Consider the following 27,126-nt stretch of genomic DNA (forward strand, 5'->3'; position numbering starts at 1 on the left):
CTTGTTCTCTCCTGCCTCTCCTGCACCTACTCTCTCGTCCTACTAATCACTATGTCATCAGCAAACATCATCATCCACAAGTCTCTTCTGACAGTCAGTTTACCACCAGAGTGAACGCGCTGGGGCTGAGAGCTGATCCCTGTTGAGACGCTGCTCTCACCTTGACTCCCTGGGTTGGTCCGAGAGCACCACTGTCCTCATTCCCATTCTGCGCCACCTTCACTCCTGACTTCCTCGCTCCTTGCACGATACGCTTCCACTCTAGGAGCGAGAGGCTTCGTCTGAACTCCTTGGGTCCATCTCTTCTCATCGATGTCCTTGACCCATCGGGACTTTTCTCGTCTGAGCCTGGCCTCACTGACCTGATGCATGCACCATACTGTAGGTGCATGTTCTTAACATGAACGTTTTCCTCCACTCGTCGTCTCATCTTCTTCTCACTTCCACCGTGCTGCAGTGGCTGGGCAAACATCTCCTTTCTGCACATTCTCTCAGTCGTATACTCGTCCATGTACAAGTCAATTGATATTTGAGTGAGTGTGCCTCTCGCCCTGGTTAGCTGGGACGAGCTCCAGGAACTTATATTGCAATGGAATCATTGAACATACTATTTTTAATCGTTAGTGCTTTATTGTTGTGTGACTTTGTTATGCTTTGTTATGTGCATGTTTTGTCGTCTTTTTAATGTAATAATTTCAGTTCAGTCTCAGTGAATTTCGTTGTCACCTTCTCTGCGCATGCGCCCACACACTGGCCCGTGTGATGCAGGGGAGGGGTGGCGGAGATGAAGCGGCCGCTCACGCGCGTCGCTCTCCCACAGCAGCAGGCGGGTTATCGCGATGTCACACCGGCGCCGTTCCCACCGAAACACAGTGGTTTGAGGTGAACCATTTCCTTGCGGAGCGTCCTGCTGACGTGAGGATGCGTCCCGGAGCAGGACTTGCTGTGGAAGCCGCGTCTCTGTGTCTCCTGCCTCTCCTGCACTGTGTTGCTGCTGCCGTTTACAGTGGTGAGTCCGTTTTTTTCTGATTCACCAGACATTATTTACATCGTTTTATCCGATGACAAGTTCACTGTGCAGCCAGGTGTGCGTTCCCAGAGCCAATGTTGCATCATTGCCTATAAATAAAACCAGAACTGTGTGAATCTTTTGTGTTGACAAAATTAAATTTGACTGAGCTGTACTCATGTGGGTTTCCTCTCTGGCTCTAGTATGAAAACATCCATCCATCCAGTTTAAATATGGCAGGCAATGTTCATTGTAAAAGGAAACTGTTATGTACACTTATGTGTGGAAAGTATTTGACCGGCAAATCTCAGTCAAGATGAGTGTTATAATCCAAATTCAATAAAAAAAAAGTTGATGAGAAATCTTAAATGGATACACGTCTTGGCCAAAGAAGATAATCCCTATTTTCACACAAATCTGCACTGTATTTAAAGAAAGTGCCCTATTCTTTATCCAAATATAGCTCAGTAACTAGACGTTCTTTAGGGGAGCAGAAGTATCTCATAATAAATTCATTCTGCATTGGTGAAAAGCAAGAAAGTCAAATATGAGGACTTTCAAATCTAATGTGTTAAGATGAAGCATCTTGCTGTCACTTTACTGTTCTGCCATTCTGGCCATGTTCTAATGTTGCGGTCCATTTCCAATATTTGAAGGACATTCTAGATGACCTGTCATGCTCGAATGATATTCAGCGTTTGTTGCAGTCACTGTGAAGGAATGATGGTGGCGTTGAGGGGAACTTGTCGGTTGAAAAGGTGTTGGGAAAAGAGCGGATCTGTTGCAACATACTGGTATCATTTGTGTCATGGTTGCATGTGTGAACCGTGTAAACATCACCCGCTAAAGATGTCAGTCTACTCTGAAGACATACTGACACATCAGTGGCTAAGGTGAATGAAGCAGCAGGTCGAACCAAACGGTCGAACTGAAGATATGATCTTTGGGCCCTCTGTTGTTGCTCGCACCAGATCACTGATCACTGAAGACAGTGATGTCCCTGCCGAGCATGATGTGAAGTGTACAGTTGTTTTGTCATTCAGATGAATGTCTTCTGCAGGAGGTGTTCAGAGGAGCCTCCAGGACCATGTGCAGAGTTATGAGGTCACCTATCCTGTATGGCTGCATCCTCACAGGCACGGCAGGTCTGCCAACAGAGAGGTAGAGACTCCTTGCTTCTTTCTATCATGTGCATGTTAGGAGGAGCTCAAGGTTGATTTTGCTGTGTTTTTTTTCTTTTTTTTTTACTCCAGCACCCTGCCGAGGCCCAAGTTCTCCTCTCTGTAGAAGGTCAGGAGCTGAAGCTGCTGCTGGAGAGAAATGAGTGAGTTTCTTTAAGATGCAGAAACATGTCAGGAAACAATGGGGGGAGCTGAAGAGGACTTAGCAGATGTTAGGTGTGCATGGATGGATCCAGGCTGATGCTTTTAGGTTGACACCCGATCTGCCTGTCCTGAGCTGACAGGAAGTCCGTCTGCTCCTAAATGACATCAGTCAGATTTAGTGGCTTCAGCAGAACAGTGATGGAAAAGGTGGGCGAGTTTGGAGGACTGTGATTTCAGGGGGTGGCTGCAGGGTCGCCATCTTCTGATGGGCAACACCATGGCTCAGGCTAATCTTCAGCTCGCACACGGACCAGGAGGCTTTCACATTAGTAACAGAACTGAACTGACCGTGCATCCATTCCTTCACTCACACAAACATCACCCTGTCTCCAGTATGTCTGAACGACTGTCCCCTAAGGGATCGCCCCCCCTCACCCTATCCCCCGCCTCACCCTGCCCAGCAGGTGGTCACACTCTTCAATTTCCTCCAGATTTTGAAATTAATGTGACATTTTCTCATGGACGAAGGAAGGAGCGCACGCAACATTAAGTTGTGAAAACAGTCATGCAACATCCTGAAACCAAGAGGGTTTGGACTTCCTGTCAATGGCTTCAGTTAGGAACAAAAAAAAAACACATCTGTCTGTGCGGCTGAAACGTGGAAGCTCACTAACAGATGCAAACAAAGTAAGAAGATTAAAATGTGATTGAGTTAAATGGATATATTGTGCGACCTTTTGGAGGAACTGGCCACTCTGCAATCTGGCAAGATTAAAGGGTACAACCCGCTGTGAAGGCGCTTAGTGAGATTGAATTATTCAGACTATGTAAATACATCTGGTGACAAGCATTAACTCGCTGATCATTGCTTGTTTACTGGTAAATAAGCAACAATTCTAGGGTGGATTGCAGCCCGGCTGAACACGATGCCACTAACTGCCAGGTTAATCACTGGCTAATATACTGCAAATACATTCATGAAAAATATGTTTATTTGTGATAAAATATCCATACATCCCTGGTTCAGAAACATAAACTGCCTCGACCTTTAAAATATTTTCGAGTTACACAGCTATAGAAAAAAATGGATGCATCTATGGGACGAACGAGGACATGAAAATAGAAATATTTTTCCCACATTTTTTCCCTCATTGTTCGCCCCTCGCATGCATTTTTAATTCAGTTAAAATTACCAATGAAGTCTATTGCCCATAAAGGACCATACAAGTTTAATATTTCTGTTTATGAATCACAAGGTTGTTTAGTCAAACATGTATGTAAATCTCATGATTCTAAATGACAATAACAAATACAGTCATGTCTTGTCCGGGTGTCGCCACTTCACTGGACAATATTTTCTCATTGTTCAGAAATGGCTGCTGCGTCATGTGATGATGAGCTCTGCCTTTCCAGACAACAGAATCCTTTCTTCAGAAAACTCTGACTGAATTTCAATTATAATGGTTTAATTTCGTTTGGCGTTATGTTCTGTGGATTTAGCGTTTCGGTGGAGATTCTTGTGGCTGTTATTGAGCCATTAGTTGCTTATGTTATTGTTATTTATGATTAATATTCTTCTTTCTCGTCTGAAATACCACGCAGTCTCTCGGCCCAGTCCCTTTACAGGCGGCAGATTCCCAGTTGTGGTTGCTGTGCTATGCCTTGTGCTCTGCTTGTATCCGTCTCTGTGGACTCTGAGACTGAAGGACAAGCTGAATTAGAGAGCAGTGATAATAAATCAGGATCAATGTCTGATTATAGAAAGGCAGACCAGAAGACTGCCCACATTCCAGCTGCCCCAGCTCCCTCAGTGCCCGCTGCACTGTCAGTCTACTGTAGGATAAAAACTCCGCTATTATTCCACACCCTCTCACTCCTCATCTCCCTCATCTTCCTCGACCCTCTTAACTTAACACGTCACTTGGCCAGTCAGAGCTGCAAAACTTCTGCTGGGATCATTCTTCAAGTGGCTCGGGTCCAGAGATATAATCCGTTTATGTCCTCCCTTATCAGTAAGTGTGTGTACGGCAATCTCTTCCCTTTGGGTCAGTGTTTACCTCCGTGGGCCTGGGCTTTTATCGTAATGAAAGGCTGCGGTGCGTACAAGGTTTAAATTTGGTTAGGAGCCAGGCGGGGAACGGCTTGCTGACTCAGAGTGCAGGAAAAGGGATGTAAAAAGCAGAGGGAGGAAATGGTGCACGAGAGTGAGCGATGGAGCTGCGGGGTTGAGGTGTGAGGCGGAAAACATTGGGAGTGAAGTTGGGTGTGAGATGTTCAGTGTCCATCCTGTGCTCGCTCGGGTCCGACATCTGCCCTCCTGCCACACACACACACGTGCGTCTCCCACGGGTCGTCACTGATCACCATGGCCACACGCAGATGGATGACACACTCTGCACACAAACACATCCTAAGTACACAAGCAAGGACCATGGCGGACCTGATGGATCACAGGTCCGGGGAGCACAAAGGAGTGAGCGTCTCCGCTTGTCCTTGTTTCCCTTGTGTCTGTGTTTAGTCTCACTGTGCCAGAGGCTTGATCCTTCTAGGGAGCAGAGCCGCGCCACACGCAGCAGAGCAACGTCCTCCCTCAGCAATAAAAGCCTCTTCATCATCCGCTCCTGAGTGCTGCTTGGACTTGCCTCCCTGCGATATGTGCGGTGATGTCACCCGATACCATGAGAGAATGCAACCCACTGACCCTAATGTAGTTCCCCACATCCCTCAACCCCCCCGGCCCCTTCTTTATCTCCCAGTTACATTAGCATCACACTTTTTTTTGCCTCCTTCAGAGCCTGAACCAAGCCTTTGTCTCAGCTGAACCGCCGTGCAGGCTGATTCAGCCCGACTCTTCAATCACAGCATCTGTCTGGAATCTGGATCAAATCCAAACCCTCCAGACCCCCCCCCCACCTCCCCAGGCCATCACTGCTTGTCTTAGTGCAGTCTTTATTGCAGAGATTCTCACTGCAGTTTGTGCCAACCAACAGTGCTGGTGAATCTACAAACGTGCTTCACTACTGCAACATGTGTTTCACGGTTCTGACGTGCGCTGTGTTCTGGCCCAGGATTCATCTCAATGGCATCAAATGAACAGCCATAAGCCTCGCTCACACCTTCAGCTGCCGATCATTTCACTGGCACGATGCTTGTCACATAAGAGTCTCTTAATCTGGGCATTATCTCAATGAGGTCAAGACGGAATTATAGGTTGCACAGGTGAGTATGTTGGTTCTGATGACGTCTCTCAAGCAAAACAGTGTTTCCATCCATTTCTCTCTCTGAGGAACTTCATCTCTCTGACGAGGTTGGAAGGTCATCTCACACACCGGCATCAGCCGGAGTGACATCAGCTGCTCTCATTAGTGCTGAGTGATGGTTTTATGTCCTGTGGTCGTGTGACGGAGCATGTGTGCTGTTAAATGTTTCCTCCCTCCCCGCCCCGATCTGTAATCTGTTAAAAGATGAAGAGCCTTGCTTTGTTGGTGATTGCATCAACAGGCTGCCATTGTTTTAAGTGGCTCATCTCCTTGAGGGCATCTGGGGGGGAGGAAGCAGGAAAAATCCCCATCTTGCCCTCATTCGTCTTCATTGTTCCTTGAATGAATAGCTTGTCGTTTAGGGAGAAGGGTCTTTTTGCTTGGAAGAGTGAATCAATATCTGCCTGATCCAGTACGATCTTGACTTACTCATTGTTCTGGGGGAAACTTTGCTATAGCTGCAGAGCATGGAGTCGACCGTGTCGCCGAGTCTGCGGCGGGATGTGTGATGTCACTGTAGCACGTTCTTGTCTGAAGGATATGAAGCATCGTTCATCACATAGAGGACGAAAGGACAGGAGATTTATGAGGAAATCCGTGCCAAGGCAGTGCTATGGAGCTCAGACTGTACTTTATGATCAAGAGAACCGGGTGACAGGGAAACACGCCTCTGAAATGTTTCCCGCTGGACCTCTCTGTCACTGAGCTCTTTTACTATATGTTGGGCCGTGGTGTTTTATTGGGCTTTCATCTGGATTGATTTAAGATATAGATGTTTTTCATGATTTCTTCCTCTCTTTGTGAACGTGTAATGACACTGGACTTACTTCTCCCTTAGCTCTGGATCGTTTGTCTATGTTCCCCTGAAAAAAAAAAAAGACAGTTCACATCAGCAACAGATGATCTTATTGGAGATTAATATTCGCTGTCACAAACATCGTCCGTGGAAAGTTCATCTGGTCATTCTACCACCTTATATGATTCATATAGTTGTGGAAAACCACCCTTATAACTTGACACAGTCTCTCATGAAAAATCTTGTAATTTTTTTGTTTTCGTTCCAAACGCTGTAGCTGCATTGTACAGACACAAACAAATACACATTTTATATATTCGTTTACAAGAAAACTAACAGAATTCTTGACCATTTCTATATATCAGCTCTCATCATTAGTATCAAAGTCAACAAATAACAGAGAATATGTTTAGATATAAAATAATAATAATAATATATATATATATCGCACACAGTGCAATGCACAGGGCTCCGGAAACTGTTTTTACTCCACTGTTTATGGAATATCAGGAATAAACAGGCGACTTAGCCATTACTTTATATCATCAGACTACAGAATAAATTCATCCATACAGTGGCAGGTTTTGATGGCGTATATCTGGCGAAGCATTCATGCTGGTGATATGCTGTCCTGGCTTGGCGTGTGTGACCGGCACAGATGCCTGGTGGTGCATGCATGGGCGACTCTCACGAGTTACTTGGAATACTACGAACAATAAGGATTAAATTTGCTCCATGTGGACTTCCCTGCCGCCAGCCTCTTTCAGAACTTGGTCCTGTGCCGAAACACCTTGATAATAATAAAATAAAAACGGTTGGTTATTGATGTAAGTGGAAATATTAACACCTTTGTTTGCCCACACGGAGCTACAACCATCTCATTTAACCCCAAAATAAAACTGTCAGTCTGTGGCCCTCGGAACACAACAACACTGCCGCCCCACCAGACTTGACAAAAACGGGTTTTCTGCTTATGAAAGACGTATAATCGCTTCACTTTCATGTAGATCTTCCCTTAACATGAAGGCGATCAGGCAACGTCCTTTTGAGATGCTTATGTCTGGAGCCCTCCACGATTCCTGACCACTGAGCGTTCAGCCTGGTATCTCCTGTCACGGCTTGCCTATTGGATAAAGCCATGGGTTAGAGTTCAAGACAAAATACTGAACTCTTTCACTGTATTCTGTGAGAAACTGGAAGCTATGACTGAACTGTGAGAAAGTATGTGAGATCTTTTGCTTCACTGTGTGACAAGTGCTTTCGTTCTCACTGCACACAAAGAAAGATTGAGCCGTTCTGTCGTGCATTGGCTTTAGTGGGTCAACATCTGTTTACGTATGCAGATGCATTTTTATGGTTTTGGATTGCCACCCATTTGAGGGAGGTTGTTGGAGCAGAAATGACAGAGATGTTTTGACCAAGAAACAGCTGCGGAGAAGATGGATAAATATGGCTTTAAAGACGTGATCAGCCTGAAAAAGACGAGCTGCAAACAAAGCATGTAAACATTGAATATGAGTTGAACCTAAGAAAACACATGTTCAGATTTGTGATTGATCTGCCTCTAAAGCTCCAGCAGATGTAAGTGCAACATTTGAACAGTTGAACAGTCTCTTGGTGCACAAACGGTCCATTTGGGAAACATTCTCCCCATTCTGAGAGGATTTGGCCTGAAAACTCAGCAGCAGCCTGTTTTTCTGAATGAATATTTGATAAAGTGTTTCCGAGGTTTCACTTTTTTAATGCGGTGTTTAAAACAATGAACTCACTTTTATCGCTTTATACGTCATAAGTTTTTCTCCTCATTGCACAGACAACTTTTAGCCCCTGGATATCAGGAGACATGGTACGCCTCAGATGGGAGCAGGAAGTCCAGTTCTCCTGCTGATGTGGTGAGTTTCACCAGTCACAGCTGTCGTGAAATCAACACATGAACTTGAACATCAGCCAGCTCATGTTGGTGGTGTGAAAATAGCACGTGACATTGATTCGCTCTTACAGGGACACTGCCTCTATCATGGGACAGTTCAGGGACTGGAAGACTCCACCGTTGTTGTCAGCACCTGCTCTGGACTCAGGTAGGTCTGAAAAGAACTTTGAAATTTGCATTCATCTCAGCCATTTTGGTGAATCAAAAGTGAATATTGAACTTTGTCGAAATATATATTTTTATTATAGTATTATTATTGATGATGACATAGATGGTCCAGTTATCTTGTGATCTCAATGACTGCACAATGACTGAGCGGCAGGAAACTGTACCCTTTAAAATAGCAGATCTATAGTCAGTCAAATGGATAAAGTAGAAAAACAGCACAACAGTTATATGATAACTGGTCTGACTGAAACCACATCCAACACTCGGTTATTTGTGTCATATGTTCGAGGCTGAATTTATGAGTGATGGTTTAGTTTGCTGTAATGTTTCCAGGAGGTTTGACTTGATTTACACTGCACCTTTGATTCATAATAAAAAGCACCACAGATGGCCTCGCGGAGCTCACTTAGGAGGGAAGACCCACACAGCACATGTATAGAGGCAGAACCAGACAGAACCACAAGGAAGAAGGTATGAGGAGCTTCATGGCAAAACATGAATCCCGTCTGCCAGCTGCTGTGAGTCAGGCCAGCTGTGGTCTGTTTGCAGCTCTTTACTTTGAGTTTTATTGGTGGCCATGACTTTACAGATGTGGCGACGCAGGTTTAAAGACACATTGTTGTGGACACTGTCATCTTTATAAGAGGTTACATGAAGGTCCAGCTGGGAAGGGTTTGCTTTATTTTAATCAGCTGGTGACTTGATATTTTACATTATATAACATAGTAATTGTCTTTGTACGGCCAATAATCCACAGTGTGCTAGTGTATTCCATCATGACGATATGTGCTAGCAAACAAATGTTTCCTCTAAGCTCTCACTTATAACACGCTGCAAATACAAATGCAAAGATCAGAGACCCGGGCTTCACTTCTGCCTCTTACTGTTGGTCCATCTGTTCATGACTTCCTTGAGAGAAAAACCTCGCACACATTGACCTGGACTCCCATAAACCACGGAGTTCCACATATCAGTAGGTAGATGGTCGTGATGGAGAAGAGTCCGAGGCGCTTGGAGCGATTGTTGTTGTCGACTCCAGCTCTCAAGTCCTGGTGCACTTCCTGTGTCATCCGAGGAAGGTGCTCATCCTTCAGCAGATGTTAGTTAGTTAGTCCGTCCTCACCTCCTCCATCACTGTGCGGTATCCTGCTGCACCTGTCACCGACTGTCGTGTACAGATTTTAACGTGCAAAAAACAACACAGTCTGACCTGTAGAAGTTGGGAAGATAATCTCAAGCAATGATTTGTCATTGGCTCAAACTGGATTGGATGATTTTTTTGTGTGATTTGAGCGCAGATCTAACTGGACAGCCACTGGCTTTGCATGGAAACCTGCCGGGCTGATTTTGACAGGATCAGATGAAGTGACAGGAAGCAGCTGCGTGCCGTGCCGTCTCTTAGTAGGTCACTGTCTCTGGTGCTGGTTCACTGAGTCCAGCTCAGTGTGTGTGCAGTGTTCTCCCGATGTGGAGCCAGTGCGGCCAGCACTTCCTGCTGAACTCTTAAGAGGAAGCACAGGCGGCCGAGGAGGAGCTGACAGGCACTGACACAAATCTCAGCCAGGATGTGTGTTGTTTCTGGCCCGGTCGCAGCGCATATGGAGACGTAAGAGAATAAATCTGCGTTTAATGCGGCTCCTCTGGAGAGATGTGATATTGGGCATGTGGGTGTCAGGCTTCTCCAGATGTTTTCTGCAGCTGCTTGACCTGCTGATGAAAACATACTTTTGATATAAACACTCGCAAGGGCTCCCAGCTTCATTATACACGCCAGTAAATTCACTTGTAAAGCTTCGAGCTCCTCCGTCTGCTCCTCCCATCTGCTGAGGCAGCAACAGATTCATCTCTTCACGTGCCGTTTGTAGAGACGACACCTTTATTGATTATCTCCTGCTGTGACTGAACGCAGCCGTGCACTGTGTCTTGTTTCCTCAGGGGACTCGTTGCTGTGAACGCAAGCGTGAGCTACCTGGTGGAGCCGCATCCTGTTGCCACAGACGCCCAGCGGCACGTCGTGTTCAGAGCCGACAGCCTCCACCTACCCAGGGGTCAGTGTCTGCATCACCATGGCAACACAGAGCCGGAGGGTGGACTTGGCAACTTCATCCGTGGAGTGACATCATCTCACAGGGTAGGGCGACTTTGAAACGGGGCGGGTGTGAACATAGCTGTCGAAGAGAAACCTGCTGAAGAGCATGGAGAAGATCGTCTGGAGCACATCTGTGGATGCTCTCAATAATTTGGGTTCCCACTCTCTACCTGGTGTCTGAGGGAGAGCAGCTTTCTATAAGCATAAGTTTTTTTCTAAATTCATTTTGCTTCAGTCATGCCCTCAGACGTGGGTCTGATTCTTCTCCCTTCCGCAAGCATAAGGTTCCATCGACAAATCTAATGTTGAAGGAGGAACATGGTGTTCAGGTTGTGTGGGTTTGAATGATCACCTCTGCTTACAATAACTGGATAAATCGACTGTCCATCGGTGCAAATTTAAACATGAATGTCCGCGCATGGAGCCTTAGTTTTCTGGGAAAATACAAGAGAGAATTGAGCGGCCACTAAATCAATTTTATCGATTAGGTGGAGGAAAAAAAGGAAAGAAAATCGCTGCTCTTCCCAGTAGGTCTGATTGAGTTCCCCCACTCCTCCCTCTGCTTCTCTGCTGTTGACATGACAGGAGCGGGACTGACGCACTCATCTATCCTCTGAGACTGGAAGTTGTTTGTGGCGTCTGAACCCTCACTTTCCCACCTGCATTTCCCAACCATTGTTCTTCAGTATTCCCGCGGAGAACCTGGAGAAGGTTTCGCCCTGTTCACCTAGGCATAGCAAAATTCACAGCTTGGCCGGGAAAAAGAAATTCAGATTGCTGCACCTGGTCAGGCTGGCTGTGTTATGTTCCCCAGGTCTGTAGTCAGCTGAATACACTCAACAATAGTGTTGCAGTCAAGTCCACACCAACCGAGACCTAGACATTATGGAGACTGGAGAGAATGGAGACCAAGATGGTGTATATAAGGAGCCCCAAACTGATCCACAAATGGGCTGCAGTGGGTGCAGGTTATTCCTTTCACCAGTTCTGGCAGTTTTTTTCTGTCAGTTTCAAACGGTCTTGAGTAGAAATCCCAAGTCCGGCCAGTCCAAGACAAGACTGAGACGCTATCAGTGTTCTGAAGACCAACACCGATCTTGAGCTCTACAACACTACTGAACAACAAACATATGCTATCAATAGTTTTTGCTTCCTCCCTGATGGCACAGGCATATTCAGAGATGACAATAGAAGATCTTGCTGCGAAATGAATCCAACACTGGAGGGAAATAATCTTGTGACATTGCAGCAGACTGTTTTTTTTTCGGGGTGGCGAGACAGTTTCCTGTCTTGAGCGTATTGTAAAATTACATTACAGTTTCTGTGTACGCCGCATCAGTGGAGACCAAAGGTCATCTGTCCTGTTGTGTTTTAAGGAACGAAGGGACGTGAGCCAGAACATGAAGTACGTGGAGCTGCTGCTGGTGGCAGACAAGGCCGAGGTAAGGCTCCAAGACAAAAGCAACTTTATAGCAGCTCTTAAACGTTATTTTAGAGCAGGAGGGTGGTGTTTTCGTCTCATTTCACTCCAACTGTTGTGGTTTCTGGATGGTGGAAATAGTGCAGGGGTGGATCTGTCTCCGTTTAACAATATGGTTTCCAGTTCCTAGAGCATGGGAGTAGTCTTGAGAAAACCAAACTGAAGCTGCTGGAAGCCGCTAACTTGGTCGACAAGGTAATTTGACGACTCAATAAGCGAGTCTTTTTGCGACGTCCTCCACTCAACACTGGTGTTTTTCTGCGTCCTTCACCCACACGCAGTACTACAAGCCTTTGAACATCCGGGTTGCTTTAATTGGACTGGAGGTTTGGACCCACCAGGACATGATCAACGTCTCCAACAATCCCCACAGCACGCTGGCAGCTTTCCTCTCCTGGAGGCGCAAGCAGCTGCGCTCGCTGCCCAACGACAACGCTCAGCTCATCACGTCAGTGTCTGCTCACCTCCATCATCATAACTGTCTCTTATTGATTTAAGAGGACAAGCCTGCTGGCCAGTTATTGGAGCTGATCTTCTCTGCTCTTCTCCAGGGGAGTGTCATTCCAGGGCACCACCATTGGCCTGGCACCTCTCAAAGCCATGTGCTCCGACTACCAGTCTGGAGGGGTGAACACGGTGAGGAAGTCAAGCTGCATCGTAGTCTTTGGTCCAAGAGGGAAGAACCTTTGACTTGCATTTATTCATCATTTGAATAAATCTGTCTTCGTATTTGGTCCAAAACTATGTGCATCCTGATCATCCCAATGTTGAGCTGTCTTATGTGAGTCGGTGCTGTTAACACTTTCATCCATACCATCAACACTGAGGTTTATTTTAACCACTCCCAGCACAAAAACACAAACATGCCACAGGATATGAATCAAAAACAAATGTTTTTTTCTGTAAAATATTTTTGAATACATTAGACGAGTTATAGTTTTCCAGGGCAACCTATTTAATGTACAGTGCTGTATTATGAGTGCAATGTTATGACACAAGTTTGACATTAAATGACAGAATGTATCCTACAGAGTAAAGTGGGAACATGCTGTATAACAGTTGACTGTTTGATACAGGACCACTCAGAGTTTGCAGTTGGTGTTGCCGCCACCATGGCCCACGAGATGGGCCACAACTTTGGCATGAGTCACGACAGCGCCGGCTGCTGCCCGACCGACGCGGACGACGGGGGCTGCATCATGGCCGCTGCTACAGGGTACCGTCCGCAGACACGACCGCCCAAGGTCTTTCATGACGTTTCATCAGACCCGCTTCCTGTTTGGCCAGGCACCCGTTCCCACGCGTCTTCAATGCTTGCAACATGAAGGAGCTGAAGAGCTACCTGAACTCCGGAGGTGGGAAGTGTCTGTTCAACCTGCCCAACACCCGCTCCCTGTACGGAGGGCAGCGCTGCGGCAACGGTTACCTGGAGGAGGGGGAGGAATGTGACTGTGGCGAGGAAGAGGTGTCCGCTTTTTTTCACACGCCTGTTGTCAAAACAGCATTTTAATGACTTTGTGTCATTGGAAGGAGTGCACCAGCCCCTGCTGCAATGCCAACAACTGCACTTTGAAAGCTGGAGCCGAGTGCGCTCACGGCATCTGCTGTCACAACTGCAAGGTACATCGCCAAACTAGCTCCAGCAAGGTCAGCGACCTCACAAAGCTTCCGTGTCCCCGCAGCTCAAGAGTCCGGGGGTGCTGTGTCGGGCCCCTTCAGGATCCTGCGACCTCCCAGAGTACTGCAACGGCAAGGAGGAGTCTTGTCCGGCCAATTTCTACCTGGTGGACGGCTCGCCCTGCGCGGGGGGGCAGGCCTACTGCTACACCGGCATGTGCCTCACTCTGGAGCAGCAGTGCCGCTCCATCTGGGGTCCAGGTGGGTGAAGATCAAGTAAACCATCATGAACAATCCAGCGCCTCCTTCTGCGATCTCCTGTTAAGCAAGGGCATGTTTGAGAAGCTTCTGTGGAGAGCTTCTAATTCCTGGTGCGATACGTTTGCTGCATGATTTCCAACAACCTCTCGAGGGGCTGGTTGCATCACAGCTCTTGCTTCATTTGTGGGGAGTTTTTGGACTGAAGAACGTGGTGATTGAGTCAGCAGACTGACATGTAGCTCATCAGAAAGTCTGACATCTGTGCTGTTGTGGTTCATTTATGAAGTGTGGCTCCACAGCTTCACATCCCAACCTTTGACTGGTTGCACTAGCAGTGATGTAATGGACCTGTGACGTCTCTCTGTGTTGAGTTCCAGATGAGGATTAGAGATTTGTTTCTGGGCTCTCTCCATACACACACACAGTCAGGTTCCCTTTGTAGTTCCCCGGGAGCCACGCAGAGGAGTGAGCGCTGCCATCTGCTCGGAGTCAGGTGGTCCCATCCTGCCGTTCACTTCCCCTCGCGTGTGCTTCCTTCCAGACGGCCGAGCTGCGCCAGATTTGTGCTTCCGGATGGTAAATGAAGCCGGGGACATGTACGGCAACTGTGGCAAGGATCTGTACGGGAAATACAGGCGCTGCAGGGACAGGTGAGGACCCGACATCTCTTTGTTTGTGGAGCTGAGATCCCCTCCTGAGGGGTCAGTGTTTGCTCGGACGATGATGTTTGCTGATGAGACGGTGGTTGTGATTTCTGCAGAGATGCCATGTGTGGGAAGATCCAGTGCCTAACGTCTTCGTCCAAACCGATCGAGACCAATGCCGTTCCGATAGACACCACCATCACTGTGGGTAGCAGGAAGGTCTTCTGCAAGGGGACTCATGTTTACAAGCTGGGGTTGGCGGAGGAGGACGTCCAAGGCGACACTCTGGACCCCGGACTTGTCATGACCGGCACCAAGTGTGGCCCTGATTCGGTGAAAGTCTCATTCCTACTGTGGCCAGGAACTGAATTGAAGTCTGACCAGGCGTCTTCTTCCACCAGATCTGCTTCAATGGAGAGTGTCGCAATGCGTCTTTCCTCCAGGCCGACAAGTGCAACACCAAGTGCCACGGACACGGGGTGAGTCTCTCAGACGGGAGGGTGGAGTTTCCTCCACGTCCTGGCAGCTCCATCTGTGATGGAACCTTTGGCAGTCGAGCAGCGCAATTACATTCACTCAAATTATCAATATGATATTGTGCTACAGCGCAGACGATTCTGCTCTCACAAACGGACATCAATTATTTTCTCCATTTCATTCATCCTCCTGCGTGTCCCGAGTCAATTCCGTTATTACAACGAGAGATTAGTCTTCAACACGATTAGAAAATCACTTTCTGCAAGAGTGACTCAAGGTTCTTCACCTGATCTGAAGTAGCTAAAGACTAAAGCAGTGTTACACACACACTTGAAAGTGTCGGTATAAATCCCCTCAACACGTTCGCTCTTGTATCATCACAACGAAACCAAAATGGTCTAAGATCGCTTCAGTTTTACCGGACGCACTCTGCCGCCATCTAGTGGTCCCGTCTGTTTCTGCGTGTTCTTCACAGAATGTTATATTTCTGGCTGGAAAATGTGTTGCAATTTATTGTTGAATCTTCTGATCTAATCTGATCTATCGTGTGAGCTATATTCAGATTGAATAATTTATGTAAAAGCTAAATTAATCCTGTCATTAGGGAGTTAATGTTGACATAAGCAGCAATGTAGTCGTTGATTTTTATTGACTAAAACGCCTAGTGTTTATTCGCCTAGACTATATTTTAGTTGCTGCTCTTACGGGACATTGATCCTCTTGGATATTTGACCACTCTTTTGCACTCTGAATGAATCTCATGTTTGGAATGAGTATTTACAAGCATTTCCTCCTGCTCCAGCTGTGCAACAACAACCACAACTGCCACTGCGACGCTGGCTGGTCTCCTCCACTCTGCGATCAGGCCGGCTCTGGTGGGAGCGTGGACAGCGGACCTGTCATCGACCACAGTGCGACACTCTTTGCCAGTCTCCAGAACCTCGGGCTGACGCTGTGTTCTAACCGCTCTTTCCTCCTGAAGGCCATCTCCTCCCGCTTCTGGTTGTCCTCCCACTGGTTCTGTTCGCGGTTCTGCTGGCACTCGGGCTCTGGTGCTGCCACAAACACAAACTCCGACCGCTGAAGTCGCCTGCTCCGCCTCCGGTGCCCAGGTGCTGACACACAGATGATTTTCATGTGGAACGTTCTCAGTGGAAAGTGAGCTAACGCTGCTGTCCCCAGCTGCTCAGTCCCGGTGGAAGCCAAGCCTCTGCAGCCTGACGCTCACGCCAACGGTCATGCCAACCCAACCTTCCTGCTCAGGAACCAGGACTCGGAGACTCTGGTACCGAGTCATGCGGCTGACACGCGGGTGTGTCGCAGTTCTGATGGTGCTTCTTCCTCCCCAGGGGAAGTCCTCTCCGCGCCTCAGGCCGACCGTGGTCCGTCCAACGGTGAAGCCACCTCCAGTGCCTGTGTGTGCCGCCACCCAAAACAAGATTCCCCCTGAAACGACTTCCAGAAAACGGTGCCCTCCTCTGGCCAGTGGCCCGGTGAGACCTGCTCAGCTGGCTGAGCCCCGGAGGAATCCACCTCCCGCACCCAGACCTGACCCCCCAAACAGACCTCCTCCTCCGTGTCCGGTCAGCAAACCGTCACTGGTGAGTTTATTCACCATGCAACGGAATTCTTTCTTACTCCAGTCTGCTGAACAGCGGCCAGGTATTATTTTTATGAATTCATGTTTATTTCAATCCTCTGCTCCTTTGCAGTGTTTCATGACATTGTTACATGACAAGTTATTTAGCAATTTGGTCACTATTGAACATTTCTGCTTACATGGTGTAGAGCTTGTAAAGAGGCAGAGTGCTTATTTGTGTATTCGTTATCATTCCGGGTTCAGACCTTTCATTTTCACATTTCAAAACAGGAACAAGTCAAGCGTCTGCCTGCCACTAATCCCGCTCTGGCGCCCTCTGCTGGACAGAAACACTCAAACAGGTACTTTGTTCTTTGAGTTCAAAACTCAGCTCAAACATCTGTGTTTGTTTCACTATTATAAGCTCACTAACGCATATACGCACAAACAAACTGATCAAGATTTTTTTAGACTTTTAAAGTATGAAAGAAGCTGCATTTTAATGGAGGAAACTGCATCAGTTCATGTGGAATATGATATTTGGACGGGGCACGACACTCTTGGTTCAGTCCCACGGAGGTTGATGTTCACTCTCATGTCGCTGCTGTCTTCCAGATCTTGAAGCCTGACCTCAGGGAAACGCTGGACACCACAGCAGTTGGTCTGCCTCCAACACACGGCCACTTGAGCGGGGTACAGCTTTTAGCCAACACTGCTGCCTTGCTCATCCGATACCCAGGAGACGGCGAGTTCGCGGGAACAACAATGCAATAAGTTTCTCTTAGTTTGGAGATGAAATGTGAAGCCGCTTCGTGTGTTTGAAACACTGCAGTATTTATTCAGTTTGCAACATCAATGAATGTTTACAGTGAAGTCTTTCACTCAACCAGGTGCCTCTTAAAGAGCATCAGCTGCGGAGGAATGTTTTATATTTAGAAAAAGTGCTTCTATTGGCGAGTGTTCAGGATGAGGGACTTCAACTGGACTAAAGGGACCAGTGGGAACCTGAGAGGCCTGCTGCTGGCTGCCGGTGGGAGGGAAGATGTACGTCTTAAATGTAGCAGCTGTTTTTTATTATTATTTCAAAGTATGCACTTTTTTATCGTGTGTTTGATCAGCGTCTCGAAGAACGTTTTGATTCTTTACATCATAACAGCATCTCTGTCGATCACCTTCATGAAACGCATTCAGATTTCCATCTGACTTCCTGTCAGCTGAAGCGTGACCGGAAGTTTCTTCTCCTTCTCGACTCCTCTTAGGGACGTGCAGTGAGACAGAGTGGAAGCGAGGTAATAATCCAGCGGTACTGTCATGTGACTTTGTTTACCTGCCTGATCTGCGCCTGGACAAAAAGGAAACACTGCTGCCATATTTGTTGTCTTCAAACGACATCTATGCAAACTCAGGCCACTTCTACTGGAAATACAATAAAATATTACGTGATGCATTTGAACGTATCGTGTTTTTTTAATCTGCAAAATCATTTGTTGTTTGTTTTTATATTTTTTTTTCCATCATTATATTTCGATTTTTTCCTTGTAAAGTGATTTTTATATTTCATTATTCTGACTTTTACACATTGTTTAAAAGAAAATCAATCATCATTATGACTTCTGAATAATATTTTCATTCATCTTTTCATTGACTGGATCATGTTTTAAAGGATTTGATGATAGAATTTTAAAAATACACATTTATCTATATATATTGTTTTTGTTTACATACCATTGATTTAAAATTCTATTTTATTATCAATCATTTAAATTTCTGTCCCTCAAAAAACAAAAATGGAATGGGGCTGGAGTGTTTTTCTTTTCTTTTGCTGTAGTGAAAAAGAAACTATTTATTTAAGACAAAGTCCTGTCTGACTTTAGTAAAACCAAACCCATAGTAGCTGTCGCTGTCATCAAGTGAAGAGACACAGTGTCTTGGTGACTGACAAGTCTGTGGAGCCGTTTTCACCATTGGACTCATCGAAGGTGCCTGGCCTTCCATCCCTGGGAATGTGGTTCATGTGGTTTATTCTAATCGATAAATAGCAGGTTGTGACCCCTGACCTGACATTCACCCACCAAACAGCCCCTTGCTGACTCCTGTGAGCGGAGGCTCTGGCAGACCGACGTTCACCGTGACGCCTGTCGAGTACAATCAGTCCTCATTAGCATGACTTCCTGGGGAGGTTCATTTATTAGAGATGATGATGATGATGATGATGATGGGCTGAGCACTAACAGCACCCGCCCATCCCATAATAACCTCATCACACCACAGTCGTTTTCACAACATGTTTATCATCTTAGGCTCTTTCAATGTGAGATACAATGCCAGAAACACAACAATTGACCTCAGGTGAAACACTCCCTTCCACCTACACTCCACTGTCATTGTTACACCTTGTTTCACACCTGAGCACGTTTTTTAAAAACTACTAGTTTTACAGCCAATCACGGTGCGATCATCATCAGACCAGGAAGTAGAACTTGGTGAACAATTGTCTTTTGTTCAGATGCCAGTTTTGCGTGTGATGGAAAGTGCCATCGAATCATTCCTTTTCCAACAAAAAAAAAGGTAATTCAATCGCCACTTCCGGGTGTGACGTCATCAACCGGCCACGTTCCACAGTTTGGACTCAAATTACCTCAACTGCGTCAGCAGCAACTGAAGCTAACGTTAGCCACAGCTAGCAGCACCAGAGCTAATATTGAAGCTTTCTTCCGAAACGGTGCGCTTTTGAAAGATGTTTTCATTGTTTAATGTGCTGATTAAGCAACAGATATATGTTAGCAGAGTAACCCCAGCGATTCAAAGCGCAAATTGTGCGTATTTTCAATGCTTTATCATCGAGCATTGAAGCTGTAGCAATTGTAATTTAAATCGTATTAAATTAACTCGTTTACACATCAGTTATAGCTGAAGTTGGCAAATATATTTTAGCAATATAATGTTCATTATTGGATGAGATCCGTCCGGAGTATCTGAAATCCCTGGATGTCGTAGGGCTGTCGTGGCTGACACGTCTCTGCAACATCGCGTGGCAGTCGAGGACAGTGCCTCTGGATTGGCAGACCGGGTGGTGGTCCCCCTGTTTAAGAAAGGGGACCGGAGGGTGTGTTCCAACTATAGGGGGATCACACTCCTCAGCCTCCCTGGAAAAGTCTATTCCAGGGTACTAGAGAGGAGACTTCGGCCAATAGTCGAACCTCTGATCCAGGAGGAACAGTGTGGTTTTCGTCCCGGTCGTGGAACACTGGACCAGCTCTATACCCTCCACCGGGTGCTCGAGGGTTCATGGGAGTTCGCCCAACCAGTCCACATGTGCTTTGTGGATTTGGAGAAGGCGTTCGACCGTGTCCCTCGCGATGTCCTGTGGGGGGTGCTCCGGGAATATGGGGTGCGGGACCCTCTGCTAGGGGCTGTCCGCTCCTTGTATGACCGGAGCAGGAGCATGGTTCGCATTGCCGGCAGGAAATCAGACCTGTTCCCGGTGCATGTTGGTCTCCGCCAGGGCTGCCCTTTGTCACCGGTTCTGTTCATCACTTTTATGGACAGAATTTCTAGGCGTAGCCAGGGGGCGGAGGGGATCCGGTTCGGGAACCACAGAATTTCATCTCTGCTATTTGCGGACGATGTTGTTCTGCTGGCCTCATCGGACCGGGACCTTCAGCATGCGCTGGGTCGGTTTGCAGCCGAGTGTGAAGCGGCCGGGATGAGGATCAGCACCTCCAAGTCTGAGGCCATGGTTCTCGACCGGAACACGGTGGTTTGCTCTCTCCAGGTTGGTGGAGAGGTCTTGCCTCAAGTGGCGGAGTTTAAGTATCTCGGGGTCTTGTTCTCGAGTGAGGGAAAAAGGGAGCGTGAGATTGATAGACGGGTTGGTGCAGCGGCAGCAGTGATGCGGTCGCTGTATCGGACCGTCGTGGTGAAGAGAGAGCTGAGTCACAAGACGAAGCTCTCGATTTACCGATCGATCTACGTTCCCACCCTCACCTATGGTCACGAGCTTTGGGTAGTGACCGAAAGGATGAGATCGCGGCTGAGATGAGTTTCCTCCGCAGGGTGGCTGGGCGCACCCTTAGAGATAGGGTGAGGAGCTCGGTCATCCGGGAGGAGCTCGGGGTGGAGCCGCTGCTCCTCCACATCGAGAGGAACCAGCTGAGGTGGCTCGGGCATCTGATCCGGATGCCCCCTGGACGCCTCCCTGGGGAGGTGTTCCAGGCATGTCCTACCAGGAGGAGACCCCGGGGAAGACCCAGGACTCGCTGGAGAGATTATGTCTCCGGTCTGGCCTGGGAACGCCTCGGGATCCCCCGGGAGGAGCTGGAGGAGGTTTGTGCGGACCGGGAAGTTTGGGCTTCCTTGCTCCGAATGCTGCCTCCGCGACCCGACCCCGGATAAGCGGCAGAAGAAGGTGTGAAGGTGAAGGAGATGTTCATTATTTAATTATTTATTTTAATTATTTAATGTAATTGAATTGAACAGTTTGCTCTTCAGACCACAGGGAACCTTTGTAAGTGCAGGAGTTGCTGGTCCACTGACCACACTGATGCACAAGACACGTGGCAGCTAGGATGATAACAACAACAAACATGGAGGAATCCCTGAACAAAAGCAAACAAAAGCATCTGTTTGCACTTGTTCAGGGATGTTTTTCACTACACAATGGCCAGGGTTTCTACTACTCTGAATGGACTTGAAATTCTTATAAAATTGAAATTCTGATACAGTTGTACCTCGGTTCTCGACCACAATCGGTTCCAGATGGCCGTTCGAGAAGCGATTTGTTCGAAATCTGAATCGATTTTTCCCATTACAATGAATGGAAAAAGAAGTAATGCGTTCCAAGCCTTTAAATAGTCTTTTGTAGGAGTGAATGTAGAGTGTCTGCTGCAGGTGCGCTGTTCCTCTATGTGTTTGGCCGCTGCATGTGGGAGGGGTTGCCGAGTGAGTGACGTCTCTCCAGAAGGGAAGAGGTGCCCGGTGCGTGTCCAGCTCTGAATGTGCGCTTCTGTGCAGTTTGGCTGTGACAAAGTCATAAACCAAGTCACGCTCTGTCCCAGACTTGCCTCATCCCCGTCCCAGCTCCAGCCCACAACAGGACATCAAACCCTGGAGTGTGCGCTCCAGCCTCGGAGGTGTGGAGAGCGAGCACCTCCCCTGTGACTCTCGACCACGGTCCAGAAAAAACAGTCAGTAAATGTAGCTAATGGGACACGTCTGTATACAGAGGCTGCGTTATACACAATAACAAAGCGCGTCGTGGGTCAGCTGATCGGTCCACGCACGTTATGTTTTTTCCAGCTTTTTTCGTGGGCGTTTGAGTTCTGGACTTTTGTTCGAAATCCGATGCAAAAAAAATCTCTAAATTTATATATATATATATATATATATATATATATATATATGTATATATGTGTGTGATATGTGTGTGTGTGTTGCCGCAGTGGTACGTGTCGCTCTTATCTCTTCTAAACAACAATGTTGGGCCGGGTCACCACCCTGGAGACTGGGGCGCCGTCACCAGTCAAGGCTTGCTCTGACTGTGACTCTGGCAATAGAAGGTCAGCTTCAATGTTTAATGAGAGTGAAATGTCATGTGGAGGACAGGGAGCAGACCAACTTCTGGGTTGATGCTTCTCCTCAATGTTAAAGCATTAAAGCGGGTCAGTTTAGTACGCGATGATTGATAGTTTGGGATTTTCATTGTCGAATATTTGCAACTAAAGTTGGCTATAAAGCATTGCTGCCTAGAGGATTTCATCTCATTTTTCAGGCTTGAACCAGGTGTATTCTGCTCACTTTGTCACTTAAAGGCCCAGACATCACTGGTGTAATTGTCTCCCTCTTTTCCTCTGACTTGTCATTTTCATGAAATGAGAGAATGGATTATTCTGAGAGGATTTTAGAGCACTTAAAGCCAAGGTTGTTGTGTGTTGCTTACACGACTGAGACGGCTATGTAAACAGTAAGTCGCCTTCGTCCCTGTGCAGGTCTTCCCCCTGTCCGTCAAACCTATCAGGAGGTGTTTATGACTGGACGGTCTGATTGGTGAGGGTGGATCTGTGTGCTGGTGGGGAGAAACTCTCCGGTGACCGCAGTCCGGTTCAGAGGGAGGCTGTCATTAGAAGCCTCTGCAGCACGAGAGGACGCCCTTATGAAAATATATTTAATGACCTGGTGTCAGCTGGAGATCATCCGGTGGTGTCTGATCCTTCTCATTAGGTCTGTCACTCTCGTGTGTGTGTGTGTGTGTGCTCCCCACGATCGAACTTCAGACAGACAGGACTCCACCACACGGTATGTTTGATGGCTACGTCTTTATTCTGAACACACATCTTTGCAGAGTCGAACCAGTGAGGTGGAGGCAAGACACCTATTACGCTACAGTGATCAATACTCGATGGCAACTGTTTTACTTCACTCAATGTTCACAAGACATGGACATGTTATTATACACATGGATGCTCCTTATGATCCACACCTGACTCCTCTAAACAGCGTTACAGTCACACACGAGTGAGGGTTCTTCATACGTTGGAATTAGCTCTTAGTTTCTTCTCCTGTGCCCTGGTGCTCCCATGGAACTGGATCGTTCTCGTCCCCGTTCACGCCGGTCTCTCTCTCGTGCCAGAATTGCTCCACATCAGGCAACACCGTTCCGTCCGCCTCCCTCGGCTGCTCTGGCTGCGGCAGGGCTGAGCTGTTGGCGGCGAAAGGTGTGCTGTCCCTCAGCAGCTGGCCTGAAGTCTCTGGTCTGGGGCAGGGGGACTTCAGACTGGTGGGATTGTGAGGTCCGGAGTGAGGCTTGGATGGCAGCTGTTTGCGCAGGGTGAGTCGGCGCCACAGCCCACGGTAGCCCTCTCTGAACTCCTCCGAGAGCGAGAGCACGATGAGAGGGTTGACCACGGACAGAGAGAAGGTGAGCAGCTGGGCCAAGAGGGTGAAGAGCAGCGGCGGCGGCGGCGTGGGACTAGGCTTCCCTCCTTCAGTCTCTGTCTCTGCCAGATGCCGCTCCCAAACCCAAACCACCCACTGGGGAAGCCAGAGCAGAACCATGGCCACGGTGAGGCTGAAGAGCATGAGCGTGAGTTTCCTGGACCGGATCTGGGTCCGAAGGTTCTGGGTCCGACTGGAGCGGCGCTGACACTGGCCGTACGCCTTCCAGAAGTACAGGAGGGCCCAGCTGAGGGGGGCGCAGTACACCCCCAGGGGGTAGGCTTTGATGTAGACAAGCATGAAATGCTGCGCTTCCGGGGGCACCGCCAGGACGCACAGCGGACCCGGGACCCCCTCATGCAGCGCCGCAAACAACCACTGGGGGGTTGCTGCAGCACACGCAGACACCCAGACGAAGAAGAGGAGCACCAGGATGGAGCCCAGGTGGATGCTCACCTGCTTGGTGGGGTTGGACACGTAGCGATAGCAGGCTTGGGCCAGAACAGCCACGGTGAAGCTTTTGGCCGCCATGCACGACTGGAGAAACCAGTCGGAGGTCTTGCACACCATCCAGCCCAGAGTCCAGCTGGACCTGGAGTAGGAGGCGGCGCGGAGCGGCAGCGAGAAGAGCAGCAGCAGCCCGTCAGCCAGCATCAGGTTGAAGATGAGGGAGTTGATGAGCGAGAGTTTCCCCTTGTGAGCGCTGGAGCAGACGATGGCCGCGGCCATGAGGTTGCAGGCCACTCCCAGGACGCAGATGACGCCCAGCACCGCTGGGACCAGGCGCCGCAGCTCACCCGGCTCCAGGTGCTGCTGAGCGCCGCCGTCGGTCGCAGACCATTTCTCCACAGAGACGTTGGCCACCGCCGTGCTGTTGCCACTGAGACTCTCCATCCTCACACAGCAGCAGCGTCAACAGGTGAAGCAAAGGTTTCCCGAAAGGATCAGCGTTTATACCCCACTCTACAGCAGGAGCATCAGACGCAGCATCGATCGCCAGTGGAGGATCACAGCGCAGCTCCCGTCTGTCTCCGGGTTTATCCTGAGACGCGGCGGTGCGGCTCCGCCGCGCGCTTATAAAGGTGCTGCTTGATTGACAGCTGGGATCCCCAGCTGACGGAATGTGCCCACACTTCAGCCCCCGGGGGCCAATTACGTCAAGTCTGCATAATGCACCGCCGACTCTGGATCCTCAGTCAGTGCTGATCTGCCGGAGGGCTTTTATTATGACAACAATAAGGGACATCATTTAAATGTTACGTCACGAACCGGGGTTTCAGCGACGGCAATAGTGGATGACGGGGTTTCAAAAAAACACTCATGGACCTGTGGAACCGTGATGGACAGTTATGTTGAAATGCACGCTCTCACGTTTGATCTACTCTTATTTTGGCTTGAAGAGCATGTTCCGATGGTCCATTGTAACTCAGAGGGAGAGGATGCAGTCGTTGTGACTCGGGAGGAAACACCGACAGGGACCTGCTGTGGCATCCTGACATTCGCTCACTCACCACTAGATGGTGACAGATCTGATCCTGAAACTGTCGCAGTCGCGCCAGCGACTATTATTCTTACACTTATTTTTGCTGATGCGCCAGGATGGACTGACGACACGCGACAACCGGAATGTAGCTGCTGGAATTTAAAGACAAGGACGGGTCTTCTAAGGGAAGAGACGAAGACAAAATGATTCTTCACTCGCGGCTCTGGTCTGTGTTGGAACAGAAGTGCAGTTCTTGATGTTCTCCACACGGTGCCGCCAAACTACCACCGCTCATCAGACGCTGCGCTTCACAAGAAAACCATGCGAGATTTGAACTTGCACATTTTTTTTATTGACTTTTTTATTCGTTTTCTTATCCAAAGAAAGTCCGGTGAGCATCAAGACTGCATGTTAAATTAATTTCATCGCGGTACATTCCGAGCTATAAAAGTATCTTTGATTCAGTCGACACAGAAAGATTGTTGTTTAGAAGACGGTTTAAATCAACCACGCGTGTTTTTAATTCCCTGAATTCACAGAGCTCATTTCACCTCCCACACAATCAGGCTCAACACAAATATTGAGACGAGGGACAATCTTCAGTTGGAGCTCAGCCAAGAAAGAAACATTTCACACACTCATCTTCTGGTTTCACGATTCAGATCATGGTCGTGTTTCATGACAGGGATTTGATTATTATTACTATTATTATGAGTTACTGTCGGAATTCCAGCAGAATAGTTAACAGATCCTGTGTGGCAGAAGCAGTTGGCTTCACCTGCATCACTTGTTGGTTTGGAAAGGGAAACAGACCTCAGTTAACATGTATTCGAATCACTCATGCTCCTGCTCTCTTGAATTCAGTCCCTCACACATCATCCCGTCCCCACTACAATGAACCCCACTGACCAAAAAGAAGGCACCACAGCTTCTAAACAGACTCATGGATGGAGAAAAACAATTGTTAGGGCATCGTTCACATCACAGACTACAGCCATCTCACCACGGAGACAAAAACTGGAACTAGAAAGACTGACCACGGGTCGCAGAGAAATCCTGATCTCTGGGGGTCAAAGGTTCACTGTCCACCTGCCGCAACTTGTCCAGAATTGACCAGCAGGGTTGCTCACGGATTGTAAGACAGGGGGCGCTGTTGCTACATGCCAGGGAGCCGCCGTCAGCGTGTGCTCTGCTCTGTGTGCCTTGTGCCAAAAATCCAGCTTCCAATTTCCAGTCCAGGGGGCTGCTACATGGCTACAGCAGTGAAGCGATCCTCCAGTTGCATAAATGCACAGGCGTCACATCCGCAGCTGTCCGTGTGCATCAGTAAATGATCCATCCCAGCAGTCCGGATTTGAAAAATGCATTCGTGGTTCCACACTGGAGCCGAGGAGTAGAGGAAGGCGACAGCTCCATCACTCTCTTCTAAGCTTCCTGGTCCTCCTGCCGGGTCCCTTAGTTGACTTTGTCCTGGAAGATGTAAAGGTTGTTGGTGGCTGCTACAGCGATGATGTTCTCATGAGGATGCCACGTGGTGTGAAGGATCTTCTTGCTGAAGTCTAAACTGTCCACACTGATCTCGTCCTTGCGGCGCTTTCCGCCCACACACACCTGCAACACAACAAGAGTCAGATGTTCGATGCGGTGATGTGAGGTCACTCTGCTGTCAGTGGCTCTGGTGAAGACGCTCTTGAGCTTCATATTTATTGTTCACCATCCAGAGTGGGGTCAGATCTCCTAATGCAGGGGTGGCCAACCAGCCAGAGGCTAAGAGCCCCATTGTTTTACTGTGTTGCTGAAAAGAGCCACACGCTACAAACATGTTTAACAGGCTGTAAGGCTCATCTGAACAGCTGGTCACGTGACTTAGTGGCAGTATAGTGGTTAAAGCACATCCTTGTGTGTCACACGGTTGCCGGATCGCGTCCGGCGAATGTCTCTTGTGCATGTATTTTTCAAATTCCTACATTTTACCATGACACTCCTGGAAATATCAAGCAGTGTAGATAGAAATGTGTGTGCCATTTATTTGACTTCTCTATTTTGTGGAGGTGGCTCTGTGTGTCTGAGCGACG

General features: G+C 48.1%; 3 protein-coding genes across 5 annotated transcripts in view; 1 reads left to right on the top strand and 2 right to left on the bottom strand.

Annotated features, from left to right (window-relative positions):
• The first annotated feature begins 785 nt into the window (after nucleotides 1–785).
• On the top strand, nucleotides 786–18,075 carry adam19b (ADAM metallopeptidase domain 19b). 2 transcript variants are annotated; one of them, XM_053879880.1, is made up of 23 exons: nucleotides 786–1,009; nucleotides 2,070–2,170; nucleotides 2,263–2,333; nucleotides 8,204–8,282; nucleotides 8,392–8,468; nucleotides 10,424–10,619; nucleotides 11,954–12,019; nucleotides 12,181–12,252; nucleotides 12,339–12,505; nucleotides 12,609–12,693; nucleotides 13,134–13,273; nucleotides 13,345–13,522; nucleotides 13,588–13,677; nucleotides 13,740–13,935; nucleotides 14,477–14,585; nucleotides 14,696–14,912; nucleotides 14,981–15,058; nucleotides 15,859–15,967; nucleotides 16,039–16,168; nucleotides 16,239–16,341; nucleotides 16,406–16,657; nucleotides 16,927–16,997; nucleotides 17,251–18,075. In XM_053879880.1, exons 1-23 carry the CDS (start codon nucleotides 922–924, stop codon nucleotides 17,255–17,257), a joined length of 2,682 nt encoding a protein of 893 aa, XP_053735855.1. In that variant the 5' UTR covers nucleotides 786–921; the 3' UTR covers nucleotides 17,258–18,075. The 2 variants fall into 2 exon arrangements, with proteins under 2 accessions (XP_053735855.1, XP_053735856.1); XM_053879881.1 differs by lacking the exons at nucleotides 8,204–8,282; nucleotides 8,392–8,468.
• Nucleotides 18,076–22,984: 4,909 nt separating this feature from the next.
• Nucleotides 22,985–25,235, bottom strand: gpr151 (G protein-coupled receptor 151). The gene has a single exon (XM_053878991.1). The coding sequence runs from the start codon at nucleotides 24,460–24,462 to the stop codon at nucleotides 23,173–23,175; it is 1,290 nt and encodes a 429-aa protein (XP_053734966.1). The 5' UTR covers nucleotides 24,463–25,235; the 3' UTR covers nucleotides 22,985–23,172.
• A 172-nt stretch (nucleotides 25,236–25,407) lies between these two features.
• LOC128767164 (serine/threonine-protein phosphatase 2A 55 kDa regulatory subunit B beta isoform) overlaps nucleotides 25,408–27,126 on the bottom strand; it is a 40,751-nt gene continuing 39,032 nt past the window's right edge. The window contains exon 10 of one of the 2 annotated variants that reach the window (XM_053878988.1): nucleotides 25,408–26,662. In XM_053878988.1, coding sequence (XP_053734963.1) covers nucleotides 26,507–26,662 — 156 coding nt within the window. In that variant the 3' untranslated portion in view covers nucleotides 25,408–26,506. The remainder of the gene's footprint in view (nucleotides 26,663–27,126) is intronic. The other variant, XM_053878990.1, reaches the window with a different exon arrangement.

This window comes from Synchiropus splendidus, chromosome 11 (assembly GCF_027744825.2).
Source record: "Synchiropus splendidus isolate RoL2022-P1 chromosome 11, RoL_Sspl_1.0, whole genome shotgun sequence".
NCBI classification, from domain to species: domain Eukaryota; kingdom Metazoa; phylum Chordata; class Actinopteri; order Syngnathiformes; family Callionymidae; genus Synchiropus; species Synchiropus splendidus.